Source organism: Sinocyclocheilus anshuiensis, unplaced genomic scaffold, assembly GCF_001515605.1.
Source record: "Sinocyclocheilus anshuiensis isolate Anshui unplaced genomic scaffold, SAMN03320099.WGS_v1.1 scaffold1302, whole genome shotgun sequence".
In the NCBI taxonomy this organism is placed as follows: Eukaryota; Metazoa; Chordata; class Actinopteri; order Cypriniformes; family Cyprinidae; genus Sinocyclocheilus; species Sinocyclocheilus anshuiensis.
Window position 1 is genome coordinate 297,963 of NW_015557126.1, and position 20,828 is coordinate 318,790.

Below are 20,828 nucleotides of genomic sequence, written 5' to 3' on the forward strand. Positions count from 1 at the left end.
ACTCAGTGCCAAGAAGGGTCAGAGCAGTATACTTTAAGTTCTGGAGGACATACTAAGTACTAGAATATTATAAATTTTCTCAATTAAATCTCGGGTGTACTCATTTCTGCAATCCTTAGTTTAAACAAAATTGGCTAATTGACTTATCTTACAGATAATATTGGCATATATTTTGTTGTTTTTTATTAAGTATTTGTTTATTATGTTTCAATTTTGCCATCTTTCCATGAATTATATTAGTGATCATTAAGAAAATACATCTTTTATATTTATTCAGAGGGGGTGTACTCATTTATGCTGTGCACTGTGTATATATATATATATATATATATATATGTGTGTATATGTTTATGAAACAATACATAGCTTATTTTCAAACAATAAAAGCAATAATTTCAATAATTTTTAAATTGTTAAACAAAAAGAAAAAAAAACTTGTCCAAAACATTTTACTAGCTAATCTTCCATTAACTACACATCTGTTATTGCATATGTGGGCTGTTAGTGTCTTCAAAATTATTCAATTTTAACTAAATATTGTTCTCTGTGTAATGTCACTCCTGTTGTTTTTCAGTTGAAGTGCCAGAGTGGAGAGGCAGGTGCACTGATGTTGGAAGAAAGCGTGGGTGACGGAGGACTGGAAGTTAAGAAAGAGGAAGATGAGGACCAGGAGGAGGAGGAAGAGAGAAGGAGAGAGCTGGAAAGGCAACGGGCACGGGAGAGAGAGAGGGAGGCAGAGAGAGAGAGGGAGCGAGAGAGAGAGCGGGAGAGACAGCGGAGTGAGGAGCTGAAAAGGAAGGATTCTGACACACTGAAGATGCTTAGAGGAGAGCTCAAGTATGTCTTATTTTTCAGCCTACATCATGATTCTCAGTGCTACTTGACTTCCTATAATAATGTCTGCTCTTTTATCAATCATGCTGAATCTAAATGGATCATAATTGATTTGAATTGGCCCCAAAAATATTTGGACACTGTTAAGTTCTGCTTAAAAATTCACTGCATTGCATGTACTATCAAAGCAAGTGACATTTATTTTAATTAAAGTGTGTGTGCATACAGTCTTCATTTCAGGCTGCAAAGCAACAAAATGTGATTATTTTAAAGGGTGGTGATTATTTTCTATACCCACTGTATATATATATACACACACACACACAAAATATAAACCTGAAGCCATAAAGCACTTTCTGTGTTGTATTTTAATGTTCTCAATTTTGGGCAACTGTAATATCACCTCATATTGTATAGCATTTAATGAACTTCACATCTGAGTCACTTTTCCCACACATCATTTGCATCATGTCAACAGAAAGGCTCAGGAATCTCAGAAGGAAATGAAACTACTGCTAGACATGTACAAATCAGCCCCAAAGGAGCAGCGAGATAAAGTGCAACTTATGGCCGCAGAAAAGAAGTCCAAAGCAGAAGTATGTTAGAAAAAGAAGCTAAGATTCGCTGTGTTTCTGTGTGGCGAAACAATTAACATGCAATTCACTTGGGGTGGTCCTTGTCTTAATGCTAACATCAGCATTGTTTGGCAGGTGGAAGAGTTGAGGCAGCGAGTGCGGGAACTGGAGGAGAGGGAAAGAAAGGAAAGCAAAAAGCTGGCAGATGAAGATGCTCTCCGCAAGATCCGTGTGGCCGAGGAGACCATCGAACACTTACAGAAAAAACTGGCTGCTACTAAACAGGTGTCTAGTTAAACAAATGTATTGTCAACATTTGTGTTAAAATCAGTCTAGATCAATAGCCTTTGTAGCAGATTAACTGATAGTGCCCGTGTGGACCTTTCAGGAGGAAGAGGCTCTGCTGAGTGAGATGGATGTGACGGGACAGGCATTTGAAGACATGCAGGAGCAGAACAGCAGACTCATGCAGCAGCTGCGAGAGAAAGATGATGCCAACTTCAAACTTATGAGTGAGAGAATCAAATCCAACCAGATTTATAAGCTTCTGCGGGAAGAGAAAGAGGAATTGGCAGACCAAGTGCTTGCTTTCAAAACCCAGGTACGCAAAAAAAAACAACATTTGACATACAATCACCATGCACCCACACGTGAATTTAGGAATGTGCAAAACAAACATATTTTCATAATCTACTAGTCGGTGGGTTCTATGGCAGGAGAGTTGACTGGCTACACCTGGAAGCTTAGGCTGACTTGTTGCCTAACTGCCCAATCAGACAGTGACTTTGCATGCAGCGTTTGCACACAAAGGTATCGCACAAAACTGATTTTGGACAGGCTTGTTTGGCAGCCTAACGGTCTAATGATCTGCAACAAAATAGAGAAAACTTAGGTCATAACTGCTATAATACTAATTTCTTGCTAGATATGAATTCAAAAGTTAAAAACATCAACTGTCATGGAATTGAATACATGATGGTGGGATATCATAGGCAGCAATGTATATATCTACGCTGCCTTAAAAAATTGTTCAGATGATGGTATCTCAGTAGACATGATATGACCTGATCATAGGGGTCTCAATTTTTTTTCCACTATTTTTAACATAACATGCCATCTTTACTCAAATTTTTGTAGCACATGAATACACAAAATTAACCTTCAAAAATGTCCTTAAAAATGGAAACCAGCAGAAATCAGATAAAAGTCTGCTAATTGATCACATTTAATGTACCACCACTAAAAAATAAAGTTAAAATTAGAAAAAAATCTAGTTGGTTGACAGACAAATAGTAGGCTCATCCCTGCTAGAATGAAAGCTAAACTTCATCGACCTCTCAATTTTGAGGCATAAAATCTGCACATAATAATGTTTTACAACTTCTGTTTTTAAAAAAAAAAAAATAAAATACTGATGTAGTTGTATCATCTGCTCTTTAACTCTCTCCCAGGTGGATGCTCAGCTGCTGGTAGTGCAGAAACTAGAAGAAAAGGAGGGTGTCCTGCAGAGCACACTGGTCACTCTGGAGAAGGAGCTGGCACTGCGCACTCAAGCCCTGGAGCTCAACAAGCGCAAGGTAAAACCGGAAAGATCACAGACGCCCACCTCTGTTCTCATGTCCATGACAACCATGACTCAGCTTAGCCAACCGTTAGCATACATTTCCAGATGTGTGTTTAATGCTTGTCTTTTTGCACGATGGCTCAGGCAGTGGAGGCGGCCCAGTTGGCCGAGGATCTTAAAGTACAGCTGGAACACACTCAGACCAAGTTGAGGGAAATCCAAGCCTCAGTACTAGAAAACCGAACTGCCCGTGAGAGGGAGAGCGTCAACCTCAAGAAAGCACAGGTGCATGGGCACATGTGTTGTAGAAAAGTTTGGGATACAAATGAGTGAGAACGATGTGTGTGAAACTCTTCTACTGTGCTGTTCTTCTCAGGAGGACTTGTCCAGACTGCGACGTAAGCTGGAGAAACAGAAGAAAGTTGAGGTGTACACAGATGCTGATGAGATTCTGCAAGCAGAAATTAATCAGTATAAGGTCAGTAAAAATTTCAGACACAGTACCTACTCATTTTATATATTGGGGGCATGAGTAAAGAAGACATGAGTACTTTTATTCAGCAAATGCATTTAATTGATCAACAGTGACAGTAAGACTAAGTATACTAGATTCTGCAAGAAGAAATTAATCAGTATAAGGTCAGTAAAAATTTCAGACACAGTACCTACTCATTTTATATATTGGGGGCATGAGTAAAGAAGACATGAGTACTTTTATTCAGCAAATGCATTTAATTGATCAACAGTGACAGTAAGACTAAGTATACTATACTAAGTATAATGTTTAACAAGATTTCTATTTCAAGTAAATGCCATTTGTTTGAACTTTATATTCATCTAAGAATCTTGAATAAAAAGGTGTCACGGTTTCCCCAAGAATATTGAGCAGCAAATATTGGATGGTTTCTTGACCACCAAATCAGCATATTAGAATGATTTCTGAAGGATCATATGACAGTGAAGACTGAAGTAATGGCTGCTGAAAATTCACACACATTTTTAAATCTATTCAAATAGAAAACAGTTATTTAAATTGTAGTAATATTTCATATGTTTTTTCTCTGTATTTTACTCTATATTTGATCAAAGAAATGCAACCTTAAGAACATTTAGAAATATTTAGAAAAACAAATCTCACCCCAAACTTATAAATAAATATATATTATTTAAAGCAATTAGAAAAAATATATTTTTACAATTTTACAATAATAATGAAGTCATCAAAGTTATGAAAACACAAATGGAAGTATGGGAAACATGTTGTGACCAAACTAGGTCAAACTGTCATATAATTTGAACTTCTTCATAGTAGCCACACTTTGCGTAGATTACACACTGTGGCTATTCTTCCAGCCAACATCTTGAGGAATCCAACTGGGATGGGTTTTTTCCCCATGTGTGCTGGCCGCTAGTTGGCTGCTTTTCCTGTACTATTTGGTCCAACTCATCCTTTTAAAAAAATATTTTTATATAAGCACAATTAATGTGTCTATGAAATTAATTTCAAGCATTTAATGACTGGTAGATTAGCTTAATACTGTATTTTTGGCTGACCTGACTGTTTTCTCCTTTCTAGGCTAAATTACGTTGTCCCTGTTGTAATACCCGAGATAAGGAGACTGTCCTCACCAAGTGTTTCCACGTCTTCTGCTATGAATGCTTGAAGACTCGCTACGACACTCGCCAAAGGAAGTGCCCCAAATGCAATGCTGCATTCGGAGCAAACGACTTCCACCGCATCTACATCACTTAATTTAGTGTGGGCTTTTTGATGAACTGAAAAAAGTAGATGAGAAACAAAGGGATGAAGTGGTCTTGGAAGCACAAGATTACCATGATATGGTATTTTAAAATGCTCTAGAGAGCCACTTTCACTCCCATCTGTGATAGGTGGTGCTAGTGACCAAACAGACATTGACAGAATGGAAACAATTGTGAAGTAGTCATGGTCTACAGCACACAAGCAGTGCTTCTTCATTGCAGAGGAATCCATTGAGTTTTGTCTCTTACTTTTTGTGTGTTCTTTAAAGTACTGCAATGAATTTTTTTTTATCTGCATTTTGTTGAATGACCATGAAAAAACAAAGAGGAAAGCAATCTGTATCTGCTCAGATTTCAATATATCATAAATGTCGTAACTCCACAGAATATGAGTGACATTTAAAGTTAAAAGAAACTGTTTTGTTTGGACAATTATGGCCTTATCCGTTTGAGTCGTACAGTAACTCTATCCAGTAATGTAGTTAGTGAGTCAGTCAGTTTCTATGGTGACACTCTGTTATTGAACCCCTTAAAGTTAGTAATGAACAGATGTGATGGGTACTGGGTGGAAAGAGGAGAGCTGCACAATTAGAAGCATAGATGGTGGTGCAGTGATCTTAAAAAGACAAAACAGAAATCAACTTTGGAGTCCAAGAAATATTCATGAACACAATTTCTCAGTAGGTACCATATATCCAACCATACTGTGCCCATAACTGATATATCACCAACGTATGTCAATAATTATTGCACAATTTCACCAAAATAAAATAAAAATTGGATAAAATTATTTGTGAACTCAGTTCTCTGCTTTGATATCAACCTAGACAAAACATTTACAGACATTACGCAATGTGTTTTATGCAAGTGTTTTACCTTACCAGTTAAAGCTGTTGTGTGGTTTTATGTTGTGATTTTGCATTGAAGATTGATTTGCTTGAATCTGGCTTTTCATTTTAATGGCGATGTTATTGTTGTACTTAGTGCAAAAGGATGAATTGAAACTGCTTTCCAAATGTAATATTAAAGTCCATATGTTGTCTGCCAGTACAATCCTATTTGCACAATGCATATGTCTTTAGTAACTTCAGTTGGTTTAGATAGATATGCATAGTTGCATACTATTAGAAGAGGATCACAGGGGAAGCAGTCCTGGGGAGAAAATAAAACCTACCACGCGTTTTTTTTAAACTTGCACATTTTTGCCCGGAATATATATGTAAATGTTTGTCATTATATTGCGCAATTGACCTTATGTTATTCCCCGCACCGATGGTTTTGCAGTTCTGATCGTATTAGTAACTGTATACCGTACTGCTTTTCTTCGCAGTCTGTGTTGTGTGTCTGCCAAACACTGAACTGTTGTTTGCTCCCTTGGACCAGTGACAGTGAATTACGTAGTTGGGTGGAGTGACTTTAATGTGCCTATTTTGCTCAAACATATTTTGTGCGCGGAGACTGGGGTCTCTAGTTCGTGCTCTTACAAAAAGTACTTGGTTTAAATGTGTATTCATTTAAGTTGTTTTCTTGATAGGTCTGACAACAAACGTCAACAAGACCATCAATATTATAAAGGCGGATATTTCCTATTACTAGAGAATTGGTGTCTTTTTCACGTAAATGTAGCTCTTGAAAGTAAAGTCGAAACTTTGTCCGCAAACAGGCTGTTTATGTGCGTTTACCATCATTAACGGTTTTCCAATCGTCGTGCTGTGAATACAGAGATTCTAGGGCCGTGTTTCAAATCCTACCTAGCGAGTTGCTTGCTTAGACATCGTTTTTGGGCATCATAAAGAATTAACGGTTCCGCTTCCTCCTTACGAGTTCGGATCTTTAACGGTTACAGTAACAGTTCTTTTAGTACTTTTGAGGAAGAATATTTTGAAATTCTTAGTAGATGCCATCAGCAGTCTGTTGCCAAATGTAACATTCATTCAGATTAAGTAGAAACACCGAATGATTCATACATTTTTTGATTCACGAAGAGAACCGTTCGATTTGCATGAAAAAGACTGGTCAGTCACTTTTTGTTTTTGAGTCACTAAGAATCGGCAGTGTGTCATTAATTCAGCAACAGGTGTTGTGCCGAATTCTGCACCCCTGCCAGATTTGCAGCTTGTGCTTAATATTTTGCATTGCATGTGAACAATAATAAGAACCATTACACCAAATCAAACTTCATGTTAAAATCACATATACATTTTTTAAAAGATTGTGTTCTCAGTAACCCTGCTAAAAGGGAACGTTATCAGAAAGTTCTGGCAAAGTTATGAACAGACATTTTTCCATTAACAATAATAGAATGTTTGTTCAAAGTTCTTTAATAACGTTCTCAAAGCGCAGACGCATTTATAAATCGTTTATGGAACGTTTTTCTAAAACATTTGAGTTGGAGTTGTCTAACTAAGCGAACATTCGCATGTTTGCAAAATCATAAAATGGAGCGTTCCCCTTAATGTTTACATAACCAAGAAAACAACGCTTTTTAAACTTTAAAAACTGAACGTTCGGAGAACATCCAGAAATAACGTTTTCATGACTTAAAGGGAACGTTAGTAAAACGTTCTTAGAACATATTTTGTTTGCTGGGAAATTCTTGACGTGGGTTGTCAACTCTTAGACCTAATTTTAAGTCTCGCGGATGCCCTAAACGCTGTCTACATAGACGGCCCACAAGCTTTTGAGATACGGCCACAGAATCTCAGTACAGTACATAGGAAATGACTCATAGAGGAGTTGAATCCAACGCGTGGGTGTGGGCGCTATTAAAACAAGACTGAAAGTTTGGGGTGGGTCATTCACACGCGCTGCTTTTGCTATGCTTGAAACCCATTTGTGGCTTTTAATCTTTTGAAATCGCTGTGGGATTTCAATATATATAAAGCTCAATGGATTCCGGTGCTATGTTGCGTTGCCTCTATTGGATTACTCTATTGATCGCCACGCTTATTCGTGGAATAAACGCGGATAAAAGTAAGAATATTCACATATACTTGCTTAATATCTCCATGTTATATCATAGAGCGTATGTGTGACGTTTGTTCTGTATTTTTCTGCTGGTGAGGAAAGTCCCAACCTTTATGTCTCATTTGTCCTCTTGCTATGAACATATATATTAGGCTCTCTATAGCGAGACGTGGAGTCAGTGGAGTTAATGACGATGAACTGCCTCATTCGTAATAGCTTCCTTTACCAGTTACAGTTCCCACCGGTTCCGCATTCCAATGCTCTTAGTTCACTCCCGCCCGCTCCGTGGGTTGTATTGTGCCCAGCTGAGAACAAGAGGCTGCAACTTTCCACGAGGAACATGAAGCTTGTAGTGCCTTTGTTACTTTGGCATGTGTATGTTACTGCTGGAACAGTTTTAATTGTAAAAACACTTGCAGGAATGAAAAAAGTGATTGTTTGCTATGGAGAAGTCTTAGGCAATGTCTTGGAAAGTGCCCATATGCCCTTGTTATATTCAGTGGCTTTAGTTAAGTAGTGATTTAATACAGACGGAAAACTGATTCATGTCATGTCATGTCACAAAGTTACATTACAACGAGGAAATTAGATTTAAAGTCTTGTGAATTTAACCATAACATCAAAACATGCTTAAATCATCAATATACTGTAGTGGTTCTCTAGGGGCATCAGGCCCACTAGGGGGCCTTACAAAAACTTCCAAGGTGGCTGCAAAACATCTTCATATTATGTATAATTGTGTAAAAAATAATTTAACAAATAAATTAAGAAAATAATTAAAGAATAGATTTTTTTTTCAGTGCAGCATACAACCTTTGCAAACAAAACGGACACATTTAATTAATACAAATGCCTATATATATTTTTTTAATTAGGCTATTTGATTATATTACTTTTCTTTAAAAAATGTTTTGGTAACAAATAACTTATTCAATTCTTTGTAAAAAAAAAAAAAAAAAAAAGTAAAACATGGCACCTCATAATTTCAGCAGAAGTAGCCTACAAGAGGAAGAACCCCAGGCTGTGTAGGGGGGCCTTCAAATATTAACTTTGACAAAAGGGGTCCTTGGATTACAAAGCTTGAGTACTACAGACACTGAGGGGTTGAAATTCAAGATGATGTTTACTGATCATTTAGCTTGCTTGGGAGTGCATGATAAAACATACAAGGCTTTGCTATTTTACTATTGTTCAAGGGCGCAGTGGTGAGGACTGTGATTTCAGTAGCCTATGTCTGAATTAACTTTTAGATGAGCAGCCCACATTCGCAACCTCAACCACATGAGATAAGAATGTACTGAAATCTGATTCAATAGCCTACTTCCTGAACTGTTTTAAAATGTGCTTTAATGTATATGGCATAAAGATATGCAGATCTTTATGTTTCAGTGAATTTTGAATGCAGTAGCCTAATGCATCCTTGAAAGTCTCCATACAGGGCCAATATCAGATTATAAATCAACGTGAGCAGTAGGCCTATACGTTGTTCGTCACACAACTTGTCAAGAAAAGATTTGACATTCAATATGCACTATCACTCATTTAATTAAGTTGCTCTGACTAATCATTTACATTTGATAGTGATCAATTTAGCACCGCATTTCACAAGGATGAGACATCAAGAGGAAGTCCTTTGAAAGCAAGTCTTCATTAGAATATGCCGGTGTTCTAGAAGTCACGTCACAGAGCACTGCAGCTGATTAGTTTGCAGATGTTAATCATATGTAGACCGCAGCTGTTTATGTGAAAGACTTTCTGTGGTACCTGCCTTACCGCTTTTTCCTTTAATGTACCTCCCCTGATTGCAAGCATGTGCGGAAGACAAACCCTAAGCCCCGCAGCTTTCACTGATGACTCCTTCGCCAACCCATTAGTTCTCTTAAAGTCTCTTTTTCATGTCCTCAGTTGTCGCAGTGGGACACTTTGCATTCACTCAGAGGCCGCATCATAGTCTGGCCGTGATCGAGTTTAGACTTGCTTACGCACTCAGAGCATGAGTAATACCGTTTCCCCGCGAGTGCACCACCACATCACTTCAACGGAATTTCCCAACTAATTTCATATGAAAAAGAGGCAGAGCGAAGAAAGCTCTTGGGTCGTTATTCAGTAGTAACACATCAAATTTGACCATTGTGCAAAATGCGAAACGCGTGCGGAGAAGTTGTTTTTGTCAGTTTCGCTGTAATTTGCTGCCGCTATTTGACACCTTTTTGTGTTTGTGCTTATTTGTTCAATTTTGGCAGGTTCAGCCCTTTGTTTGAAATCCGAATTCTGGAACAAAGATGTCGCACAATGTGTACCTTGTTATATATGCAAACAGTACCCGAAAACTCCATCATGTGACACATGTGAGTATATGGCTCACGAACTCATAAAAAAGGTACAAAAAGCTGTTACTAAGGCGGTAACTCCGATATACAAAAACTAAAGGTACATCTGTCTACCTTATTTGCCCCTAAATTGTACATATTAGTAGCTACCTTACGGGTAGCCTACATATTAGGCATACTTTAAAAGTACATAGGCTATTAGTGCCAAAGTAGGCTTATTTTGAAAGGGTTCCGCCCCATTTACAGTGTTGTCCCTTTTTTATATAGCCTACAAGAGTGAACGATTCGTTAATTTGCTTTTATCATGTGACAACTGAACGAACGCCAGTTTTCCGCCATTGAATGAACATTAAAAAAGTAATTGCAACTTTTTATCTCAACATTCTTACTTTTTTTTTTGCAAGAAACAAAGTTTGAATTGTGAGATATAAATTCAGAACTGCGGGAAACTGTAAAAATAGTGAGATTTCAATTCAGAATTGCTAGAAAAAAAGTATTTTCTTGTGAGATAAGAAGTCGCAACCACCCGTTTTATCTATTATTTATGTATTTGTTTATTTATTGTGACGGAAGCAGGGTTGCATTATAATTTCCTAATTTCTATTATTTTCAAAGAAAATGGGGGATTTCACTACAATGAAAAATTAGAATTTACGTCCACTCAAATAAACAAGATAACTTGAATAAAAAAATAGTTCATTTTGTTAAACAAGATTGAAGGATTCAAGTCATTAAAATGGTCCCATCACTATTGAATAAGGTTAAACACATGAGAATGCATTGCAAGTAGATGCTTTTGCAATAGGTCAAAGCTTACGTACAGAGAAGGAGTGGTCAGATTCTTTCTGTATTATGTGAAGAGCTGGAGGTCTTCCAGTAACATTGTCCTATGTTTTTAAGGCCCACCCATAGTGCCTTCGAATTCCTGGAGGGTGGCAGCAATTACCAGTTTATCTGTCCTGGCAGCCGTAATTGTTAGCGGAGCCTTGCTCATAGGCGTTCTAGTACATCAATGCAGGTCCAAGAGGACCTTACGTGGTGAGATGTTAACATTACAGCATCTTTTTAACAACAAACACTCTCTTTCAGAGCAGGACTCAAAACTAACTCAACTTTTTCTGTTCACAACTCAGAACCGATTGAAGAGACAACAGGACCCCTTTATCCAGTATAGGTTCTTCATAAGGTAGGGGTTGAAAAATGCAACACTTCTTAGGATGTTTTGAAATGCATTAAGGAAATTAGTTTTGTTCATATGCAATCTTTTAAATGTTTGCAGCTCATGGAACTCAAGCTGACAGCATATGAAAATGGACTGTTACTCCAGTGAATTAATGCTCCAGTCGGTTAAACACAGGCTGGTACCTCAACCACAGAGTGTTCTATGAGTAGCATCTGATTTGTCTAATTTATTACATTAGTAGGCTATGTCATGCATAGCAAATGGTTATGCAAAAAAGCTGCACTGAGACCTTCCTTGTCACTCACTGTGCAGAACAGGTTTGCAAGCCTTAGGTGCTACGTGACATCCTATAGACATCAAGAACGCATATTTTATATTCCTTTTTGTGGAACCCCTAAAATGCTTTAGCGACAGTTTTTGCCAAGATTTGTGGCCATTCATGCTGTAGATGCATTTCCACCTGAATATTCCTTGTTAGATTTGCAAACACGATAAGCACAAATAACCGAAACTAGTTTAACATAGCAGACTTAGAGATGCTACTTTTTACACAAATATGCCTTATAAACAGACTTAGCATGGCACATAGCCATTTGAATGTATTTGTAATCTTTGTACAACAATATTCTGACACTGACTGGCTCAGCAGCCCGTCTATGGCATTGATGAACATTCTGGAGATGTGGAGGCACTGAAGACCAGCGAAGACAAAGCATCCGATGACCTGAAAGTGAAGAGTTGCCAGCTGACATTAACAGATTCTTTAAAAGAGCTGCAGGTGTCAGATTCAATCTTAGTTTTCCTACCTTTATGCGCATAAGAGATTAGATAGTTTAGTGTGATATTTACATACATCTATCGTGATGCATTTAATCTCTCGTGTTTTGAAGATGTGTGTAGCCAGCTATGGGCATTAGGAAATGTATATATTTATATGCAGCAGATGCTGAGGAGTAATGAAATTAACTTGTTTGAAAGACTTCAAGCATGTTTAGAAAGAGTAAAGGGTTAATCTCACAAAACCTGTGAAGGAAAGGTCTGTCACATTTCAACCCAGAAATTATACTTTGCTTAAAGAAATTGTCTTTTTTTTTGGCAGTTACATTGTTTTCAAGAAAACTAAGCACATTTTATATGCCAATTCCCAAGAATACTTTATGTACCTCAATGCAAATCACTGCCATGTTTGTCAGAAATCTAGAATCAAGAAGCTAGTCCAGAATCTTGATAAACATAAACCTGTGAAGCATGCACAGCACTGTCAGTCTTGAGTAAAGTTGGTTGTGTATATGTGCCTTTACTCATTCACAATTACTCCAGACTGCAGAGGAAACTATGCATTTTAATGCAATAAAGAGACAACTAATGTACTGTATTTGTCTGTTGACGTTTTCTTTTCCTAAATGTTTTCTTAAACGTAATTTGGAGTCTTCACACTTGAAGAAACAATATGGCAGCAGTATGATAAACCCATCTACTCATTTCTCATTTGCATATTCTAAAATAATCATGTAATGCACTGCAACTGCAAGGAATTCAAGTGTAAAAGATAGATAAAATACAAGAAGGCTAAAAATAGAAGCCAAAACACACTATTATATTGTTTTTATTCAGTTCAAGAAAGTGAGGGTATCAACACCTACAAATAAACACCATCTGCTTATTAAGGTCCCTACTTGAGAAAGAGAAACATTGATCATGTGAACAAAAATAAATATTTTATATTTAAGATATACAGAACTGATTACAGGGAGTCTCAGTTGTCAGTTTAAGTTGTGTCAAATGCATTGAAGCCATTAATACATGAAGGTTTGCAAATTCTACTCTTGGATAATCAGTAAGCACTGATCTATAGGCTTAAAAGGAAACCATTTTACAAATAATTTAATCCAAGTAGCGTGGTGATATGAAATGGCACACTGAAATTCAATCTGGCATCAAAGACAGACACAGAAGCCTTGACGCTAGAAGCATCAAGCTAAATGTATTTTCTACATTGCGTCTAGTAAGTTGCGAGACCTGAGCATTTTTAAAAAACTGTTGAAAAGGGTTTAGTCTGTGAATTCCTGCCCTAATAGAGCCCGACCGATCATGGATTTGTTTGGGGGTCCATTAATTTTTTGTGCTCCAAAATCTTGAACATACTTCCACTTCATAAAACATTTACTAGAAAAGTATGCACTAAGAAAACTGAAATGTTTATTGTTCTTTCTAATATGCTGTTGTGAACGCTTTTAAAGAGGTATTTCTTAAGTGATTACAACCATTATCTAGAATACTTACATAATCGACCAATCTAGCATTTATCACACATTTAATACCATGCATAATGTGTACCACATTTAACAGTATTAAAGACAAGAAATATGCTTACATTTCAAATATTAATGTAAGGTTTAAATAGTTCTATTTAAATAAATAAATATCTTTGAGATTTTCTACAAGACAGGCCTAAGTGAAGGTTGCTGTTTAACAGCCTTACCAGTGTCATCCATTATGAAACTGCAGGAACATCAGGAGTATGTTGGTCTTAATGAGACGATCATTACAACACATCTACCATGAGCAGTACGATAACCTGAAAATATGGAAGCACTTAATACAAACATAATTAGAAGGATAGCATGTATCCTATTATCCCCATAATACCTTTAAAAATAATAACAGCTTGTTTTGTTCCCCCTCCGATTACGCCAAATAATCGGTCAGGCTCTTGAAGGCAGCACTAGGTAAGAGTCTGGACAGAAATACTCATCCAAGCTCTCAGTCTGAGACCTATCATAGTACCAAACAATTTGTGCACTGTTTGGGGACACAAAACAATTGAAATAAAATAAAAATCTAAAATGGTCTCTGACAGGCACTGTCACTTATTCTAAAATGTCTACAGTATTACTGTCCCTACCAGAGGTAGTATCTTATCAATGCCAGTCTTAAGTGTCCATTAAAGACACAACCGTAAAGGAGGCAAGTCTTGCCGAGATTAGCATCTGTGTGCGACACCATCTGGACAAGTACAGCAGAAAACCTGATGTACGATTATTGGCATTGGGCCTTGGGTGGAGAACGAGTCTTGTAATAGAATATTGTTTTGAAATCTTCCCTTGGAGCGGCAAGACTGGAGCGTGGCCTTAGAGGAAAGGGTCCACACCCAGTCCCATGAACGCATTATCATCCACGTTGAAGGAGGACTCGTAAGTCTGTTGGGTATTCTGATGCATCTTCTGATGGTGCCGAAGGTTGGACTTGCTAGAGAAATGCTTGTCACAAAGGAGGCAGGAGAAGGGCTTCTCTTTGGTGTGGATGCGCCTGTGGCAGATAAGCTGGGTGGAGACCCGGAAGGCCTTGCCACACTCCAGGCACTGATAGCGTTTGGGTTCTGTGTGAATGCGCCGGTGATTCTTCAACGCCATGAGATTGGTGAACTCCTTTTGGCAGACCGAGCAGAAGAAGGAACCCGTCTTGTGGCTGTTCTTGTGGTTGAGCAGTGAACCAGCGTGGCGGTAAGTGCGCCCACAGTGCTCACACACATGACTTTTCTCTTTCCTACCGTGTCCCTTGCTACTTTCCTGCTGGTCTTGAGGCTCAGGGAATCCGTGCGCTCGGCTGAAGGCTGAATCGATCTTAGGAAGGCTCTGAATTCCTATCTTCTGGTCTAGTGCCGAGTCCCAGCCTAAATCCTGCTGCATCTGCATACCTTGCTCATGGTGTGACTGCCCCTGCAAGCTGCCATGGAGCTCCTGGTGCTGCTGAAAACTAGCCAGGTTTGGGAAGTTCTGTTGACACATGTTGCAATAATAGGGGAGTTCCTTACTATGCACCTCCATGTGGCTCTGCAGGTGTGCAAACTCACAGAAGGTTTTTCCGCAATCTGGGCAGCAGTGGCGAGCCATTTGAGAATGGCTCTCTAAATCCAGAGGGTTCATGAATGTTTTGAGGCAGAGAGTGCAGTGGAGGAGGTCAGCAGAATGAGACTTCTTGTGGTTGAGAAGGGAACCGGCATGTCTATAAGAGCGTCCACACTGATCACACCTGTAACAAAGGAAAAGATTGCATCAGATGAAGGAAAGGATAGGTTTTCAAATAACATTTAAGAAAAGAAAAGAAATGACTCACGTGTAGCATTTGTCCATGCCATCCTGATTTACAGTAGAGCTTGGACTGCCATTTCGGTAACAGCGATGTCTCTTTAGCCCAGACTTTCCTTGGAAGCTTTTGCCACATGTTTGGCAGCTGTAATGAGTTACTCCCCGTGCATGGATTTTTTGATGATTGTACAGGATACTGGAGAGACGGAAAGATTTACCACAAGTAGGACAGACATACTTTTTCTTCTGCGTGTGAATGCGTGTGTGGTTTCGTAAAGCCATGGGATTGGAAAAGGGCTTGGCACAGAAGGAGCAGGTGAAATGGCCTGTTTTGTGAGTGTTCTTATGGTTCAACAAGCTACCAGCGTGACGATAACTGCGACTACAAATGTTGCACTTGAATGGTCGTTCCTCTTTTTCTAGGTCCGCATCATCGTCATCATCTACATCTCCTGGGGGGACAGAATCAGGAGCAGTCTCTTTGCTACAGGTATGTCCTTCAAGTAGTTCAGTATCTGGAAATACAAGACGGCACTGCTTGCAAGTCAAATCCTTTTTTTGTTTGTGGCCCCTGACCTTTCCTCTTGCTGCTGCATTTCTTTTATTGGTTGAACATGTGTGGTTGAGTAACTGTTTGTTTCCCCTGAAGGCCTTTCCACAGTCTTGGCAGCGGTGTCTTTTGATGGCAAAGTGTATTCGTAAATGGTTCTTCATTGCTAGCTGGTTGGAGTAAGTGTTGTTGCACAAAGCACAGTAATATTCACCTGTCTTGTGCGAATTTTTGTGATTGACTAAGCTCCCTGCATGTCGATAGCTTCGCCCACACTGATCACAGACAAAAGGGCGAGGGTCCCTGGGATCTCTCATCTGGCCCTCTTTTTCTTGGCTAGACTGATCACTGTTAGAGGTCTGCCGTTGCTTAAGGCGTCTGCTCATTCTCTTTCTGCTGGAATTAAGTGCCTGCATTCCACTCCCTGAGGCATTCCCACTCATCTGCATGAGTATCTGAATTTGTTTGTTGAGCTCTTCAATCTTAGCCTTGTTTTCCTGATGTACCTTCTGGTGATTCAACAGTTGTTTATAGATTTTGAATGCTTTTCCACATTCTGTGCATCTATGCCTGGTAGAGAAAGAAAAAATATCAGATAAAAAAAAAAGAACTTGGCTGTAAAACAATATAGATGGAAGTATGATCTTATTCAATCACTTTTGTTTTCGAAGCAATCAAATTCTGAGGTTTAATTTGAACATATATTTTAAACACTTACTTTTTAACATCAAAGTGTGTCCTCTGGTGATTCTTGAGAGCCAGCAAATTATAAAAACGCTTTTGGCAAACAAAGCAGCGAAACACTCCAGTTTTGTGAGACTTCTTATGATTGAGTAATGATCCAGCATGTCTGTACGAACGACCACATTGGTCACACTTGTACTGGTGCTCTCCATCATGTGAACTCTTCTGCAAAAGTTCTTGCTCAAATGCACTTCTAAGAAGCGGTTTCTCCCCACATTTCTCCCCCACTTGTCCATCTCGTTGTCCTGTGCAGCTGTGGTTACTGAGGTGATAAATATCGCTGCAGCTTATGCCACATTTCCCACAAATAATACTTTCGATTTCCACTTTTGGTTTGAGCTCATTCTGGTGGTTGGATACAAATTGTTCTTGCAGATTATCTTCCATACTGCTATGCAGGAGCTGGTGGGCTTGTAGGTCCTGTTTCTTTGTAAAGCTCTCTCCACAAGTGCTGCAGATAATCAGACTGCAGTCACCCTGCTGATTTTCACTCGTTTCATCTTTCTTGACCTCTAGAGAAGACAATGATGATGGGCCACATGCTGAAGGTGCGGCATGAGTTTGAGTATGACCTCTGAGATGGCTTCGCAGTGCACGCATGCTAGTATAGTGATTCCCACACACTGAGCACTGATACATCTCTCCATCGTCCTCTTCTTCATCATCTTCACTGTCACTCATCTGACTATGAATGTTGTCAATAAAGGTATGCTGTCTAAAATAGGCCTCTGCTGCACTGCCGTCATGTCCCTCAAAACCAACATCTTCACCTGACTCTCCTAAGAAATGTTGATGCTTTGTGTTATGAAAGTCCATGTGACCGGGTGAGCCATTCATCATGGTCTGATACTGCTGATTTAGGAGGGGACACATGTGTGACTTGATTCCTGCAATATCAGTAAATGTCTTACCACAGTCAGCACACATGTGCCTCTCCATGAGGTGTTCATCCTGAGGTAGGTGCCCATCTGTGAAGGAATTGTCAAACTGCTCATGAAATTCAGTAGCATTCGTCTCATTCACATGCTCGTCATCAGATTTATGCTGCACAGAATCTACCAGGTCCTGAGGAAGGCCTAATATTCCACTTACATCTTCCTCATTTGATGGAAAACAGTTCTGTTGGTTCTCATGCGTCAAGGGCTCTGAGGAAAGCCAGTCACCCTCAGAACTAGCAGGCAAAGATGTGGGCCTCCCCTTATGGATCCGAAGGTGGCTTCGCAGAGCTGCCAAATGTGGGTAGTTCTTGCGGCAGATGGAACACTGAAAGATCCCGGTTTGATGGGATCGTTTGTGATTTATAAGACTGCCTGCATGCCTGTAGCTTTTGCCACAGATGTTGCACTTGAATCGGCGGACAGAACTGTCAGCATCTTCTACTTTGATGTTATCAGTACCCTGTCCTAAATGATCAGGGTTGAGGTTTTCTGATGGTAGGGCCACTGGCTGTCCCGGAGCATGCAGAGTCAATGGATTTTCATCTAAAGAGTTGGGTAGATAAATATGACCATTTTCCAATGGCCCATCTGATTGGCCATAATCAACAGATTTATCGAGTAACGGAGGCAATGGTGGAGTGTCACTAGATGTGGGATAAGGATTAGACTCTGGGGAATGAGTAACACTATCATTGTAAGAGAAACTGTGCTCCTCTGACAAGTTGGTAGGGAGCTCAAATGACACAGAGGAGGAGTTATGCAACAGAATATGATTTTGAAACTCATCACCATTAGTAAAAGCAACCTGACAAAGGTGACAAAAATGTATTTTAGCATCACCATTCTGTGACATAACATGAGGGGCAAGTTCTTGCTTGCAGTCTGTGAGGGCAGCTTTAGAGGTCTGCACACTGAGACGACCACGGGTTTTACTGTGGATTCGCTGGTGACTATTAAGTGCAGCAAGATTACTGAACTGTTTAAAACAGACTGGACACTCAAATACTCCCATTTGATGAGTTTTCTTATGATTTATGAGGCTGCCATGATGTCTGTATGTCTTGTCACACAAGTCACATTTAAACGGCCTGTCTCCAGCATCATCTTCAGCTGCCATGTCACTGTCTGTGGTGGCATTTGAAATGTGTTCTGACACTGCATCATTACTAAGGCTGCTCGTTGGAGCAATATTTAGCTTCATGTCTGGCTGCAAATCTGGTATAATGTCAAAATCCATCTCATCTAGATGCAGCAACTCAACATCTTTATAATTACTTTCAATAAGACTATTTGCAGAATCCTTTGTCCTGATTTGAGACTCTTTATTGCGATGGGCCTTTTGATGGGTGACCAGCTGAGTTGCAAGGCGAAAAGCCTTTCCACATTCTGTGCAAGAGTATTTCTTTCTAGACGTGTGGATGCGCAGGTGACTTTTGAGAGCCAATGCATTGGAGAGCTTCCTGGAGCATATATGACACTGAAAAGAGCCAACCTCATGTGTTTTTCTGTGATTAGCCAAGCTGCCAGCATGCCTGTAGCCTCGTCCACATTCATCACATTTGAACTTCCGTTCCTCTTCTGAATGATGAAAAGTTTCAGTATGCTCCAAAAGATTGGGCATGCTTGCACATACTACACCACAATGTCTACACGAAAAGCCTTTGGTCCGGCCTGGCTCTTGCATAGCCATAGTGGTATAGTATAATGATAAGAAATGTCAACAAGAGCCAGTTTGAATGAGTGTGAGGGACACACCTGTCCTCGCTATTATCAAATTGGCCTGTTCTGAGAGGTCTGAACGTAAAGGCAACATTCAAAAAATTAGCTGAGAATACAATCTGTTCCATTCCATTGGAAAAACATCATTGGTAAGATGATGCAAGCGCAGGCACTGGATGAAATCTGTAACAGGAAAACCCATACATTATTTAGCATTAAGTTTACGCAGGGCAATTGCATAACAAGAAAATGATGAAAAGCTAACAATTACATTGCTTTTTCTAATGTGACTAAATTTTGACAAAAAGCTCTGAGTTTACATAACCAATGAGTAAATAAATAAAAGGAAGTATTCTAACATTACTGTAATGAAACAATGCACTGGTTTATAGAGAAAATTTATGCAGAACTGAAGATTCTATCATTTACCCTCATGTTGTTCCAAAAACCATACGACTTTCTTTCCATATAACAGTCTCAGTCAACATTCACTTTTATTGTATGGACTAAAAATGTCATAAAAGTAAATGCTGACTGAAGCGGTCATTCTGCCTGATATCTCCTTTAATGCTGTTTGAAGAAAGAAAGTCCTACAGGGTTGGAATGTCATGAGGGTGAGTAAAGGAATTTGAGACAAGGTAAAACAGATTCTCTATTATTGTTACCAATTTGATCAATTATTAATAGATTAAAATAAACAATTAAAAATAAACAAACAAACAATTAAAAATAAACAAAATTTAAAACAGAACTTGGGACAAAATAATATGGATTTCAATGGATAAATGATGACTTTTCTTTTCTGGGTGAATTGCCCCTTTAATAAGCACTTTTTGTATGGTCACATTGAAAAAAAGTGTTCATTAAGAGTACAAAATCACCCCTTTTATACAAGCAATGATTAAACCAATTTGCAGTGGTGTAATGTAACGAAGTAATAATCCTTCGTTACAGTACTAAAGTATTTTTTGGGAGTATCTGTACTTTACTTGAGATTTTATATTTCAGCCAACTTTTACTCCACTACATTTCCTAACTAAAATGTATACTTTTACTCCAATACATTTCCCCGAAGCATATTCGTTACTTACTACAAAATAGTCAGAAGTCAGAAGAACACGGACTGCAGGAAAGCAGGTTTGACGAATCAGTGGTCTGGGGTTTGCAAGGTAGACTCCTAAAAACACCTTTGCTCACGTGCAAACAAGTGCGCGCACAACCGCTACTTATTTAATGAATCAACTTTTTGAACGAATCGGTTAAATAAATGATTCAGTGTTTCATCGGTTGAATCTCAACAACTCACTCATTAACAGTCACTTGCTGTCAGCTACTGGCAGTTTTAATTTCACATTTCGACTATTTTTTTCATGCTTTAAATCATTTCAAATATCAGTATTCAACGTTTTATGTTAAAAACAAAACATGAGGCCTATTTATGCATCTGTAACTGCAGTTTAAATGCATCCATGTCCCCTCTGAGATACATAACCTGTGCAAAATACATCTAAATGCTATTTCAGATGCAGATTCCAGAAATGTTTTCTTATGTTGGAATGAAAGACACTAAGTACC

At 38.8% G+C, this 20,828-nt stretch overlaps 2 protein-coding genes and 1 long non-coding RNA gene across 6 annotated transcripts in view; 2 read left to right on the plus strand and 1 right to left on the minus strand.

Annotated features, from left to right (window-relative positions):
• LOC107677883 (E3 ubiquitin-protein ligase BRE1B-like) overlaps positions 1-5,373 on the plus strand; it is a 12,086-nt gene extending 6,713 nt beyond the window's left edge. For all 3 annotated transcript variants that reach the window (XM_016472948.1, XM_016472949.1, XM_016472950.1), the window contains exons 13-20: positions 575-837; positions 1,313-1,430; positions 1,545-1,694; positions 1,798-2,010; positions 2,861-2,986; positions 3,118-3,258; positions 3,350-3,451; positions 4,550-5,373. In XM_016472948.1, coding sequence (XP_016328434.1) covers positions 575-837; positions 1,313-1,430; positions 1,545-1,694; positions 1,798-2,010; positions 2,861-2,986; positions 3,118-3,258; positions 3,350-3,451; positions 4,550-4,726 — 1,290 coding nt within the window. In that variant the 3' untranslated portion in view covers positions 4,727-5,373. The remainder of the gene's footprint in view (positions 1-574; positions 838-1,312; positions 1,431-1,544; positions 1,695-1,797; positions 2,011-2,860; positions 2,987-3,117; positions 3,259-3,349; positions 3,452-4,549) is intronic.
• Positions 5,374-7,508: 2,135 nt separating this feature from the next.
• LOC107677881 (uncharacterized) lies at positions 7,509-12,585 on the plus strand. The gene is made up of 5 exons (XR_001632895.1): positions 7,509-7,707; positions 9,945-10,049; positions 10,932-11,069; positions 11,165-11,217; positions 11,311-12,585. It is a non-coding gene; the product is annotated as an uncharacterized LOC107677881 (long non-coding RNA).
• A 734-nt stretch (positions 12,586-13,319) lies between these two features.
• The window catches only part of LOC107677879 (zinc finger protein 646-like), a 9,101-nt gene continuing 1,592 nt past the window's right edge, over positions 13,320-20,828 (minus strand). Inside the window, exons 2-5 of one of the 2 annotated variants that reach the window (XR_001632894.1) lie at positions 16,571-19,436; positions 15,331-16,422; positions 13,864-15,246; positions 13,320-13,792 (exon numbers count right to left, since the gene is read on the minus strand). Coding sequence is in view for 1 of the 2 variants with exons in the window: in XM_016472942.1 (XP_016328428.1) it covers positions 14,346-15,246; positions 15,331-16,422; positions 16,571-19,224 (4,647 nt within the window). In the remaining variant the exon portion in view is untranslated. Of the gene's footprint in view, positions 15,247-15,330; positions 16,423-16,570; positions 19,437-20,828 lie in introns of both variants that reach the window. The other variant, XM_016472942.1, reaches the window with a different exon arrangement.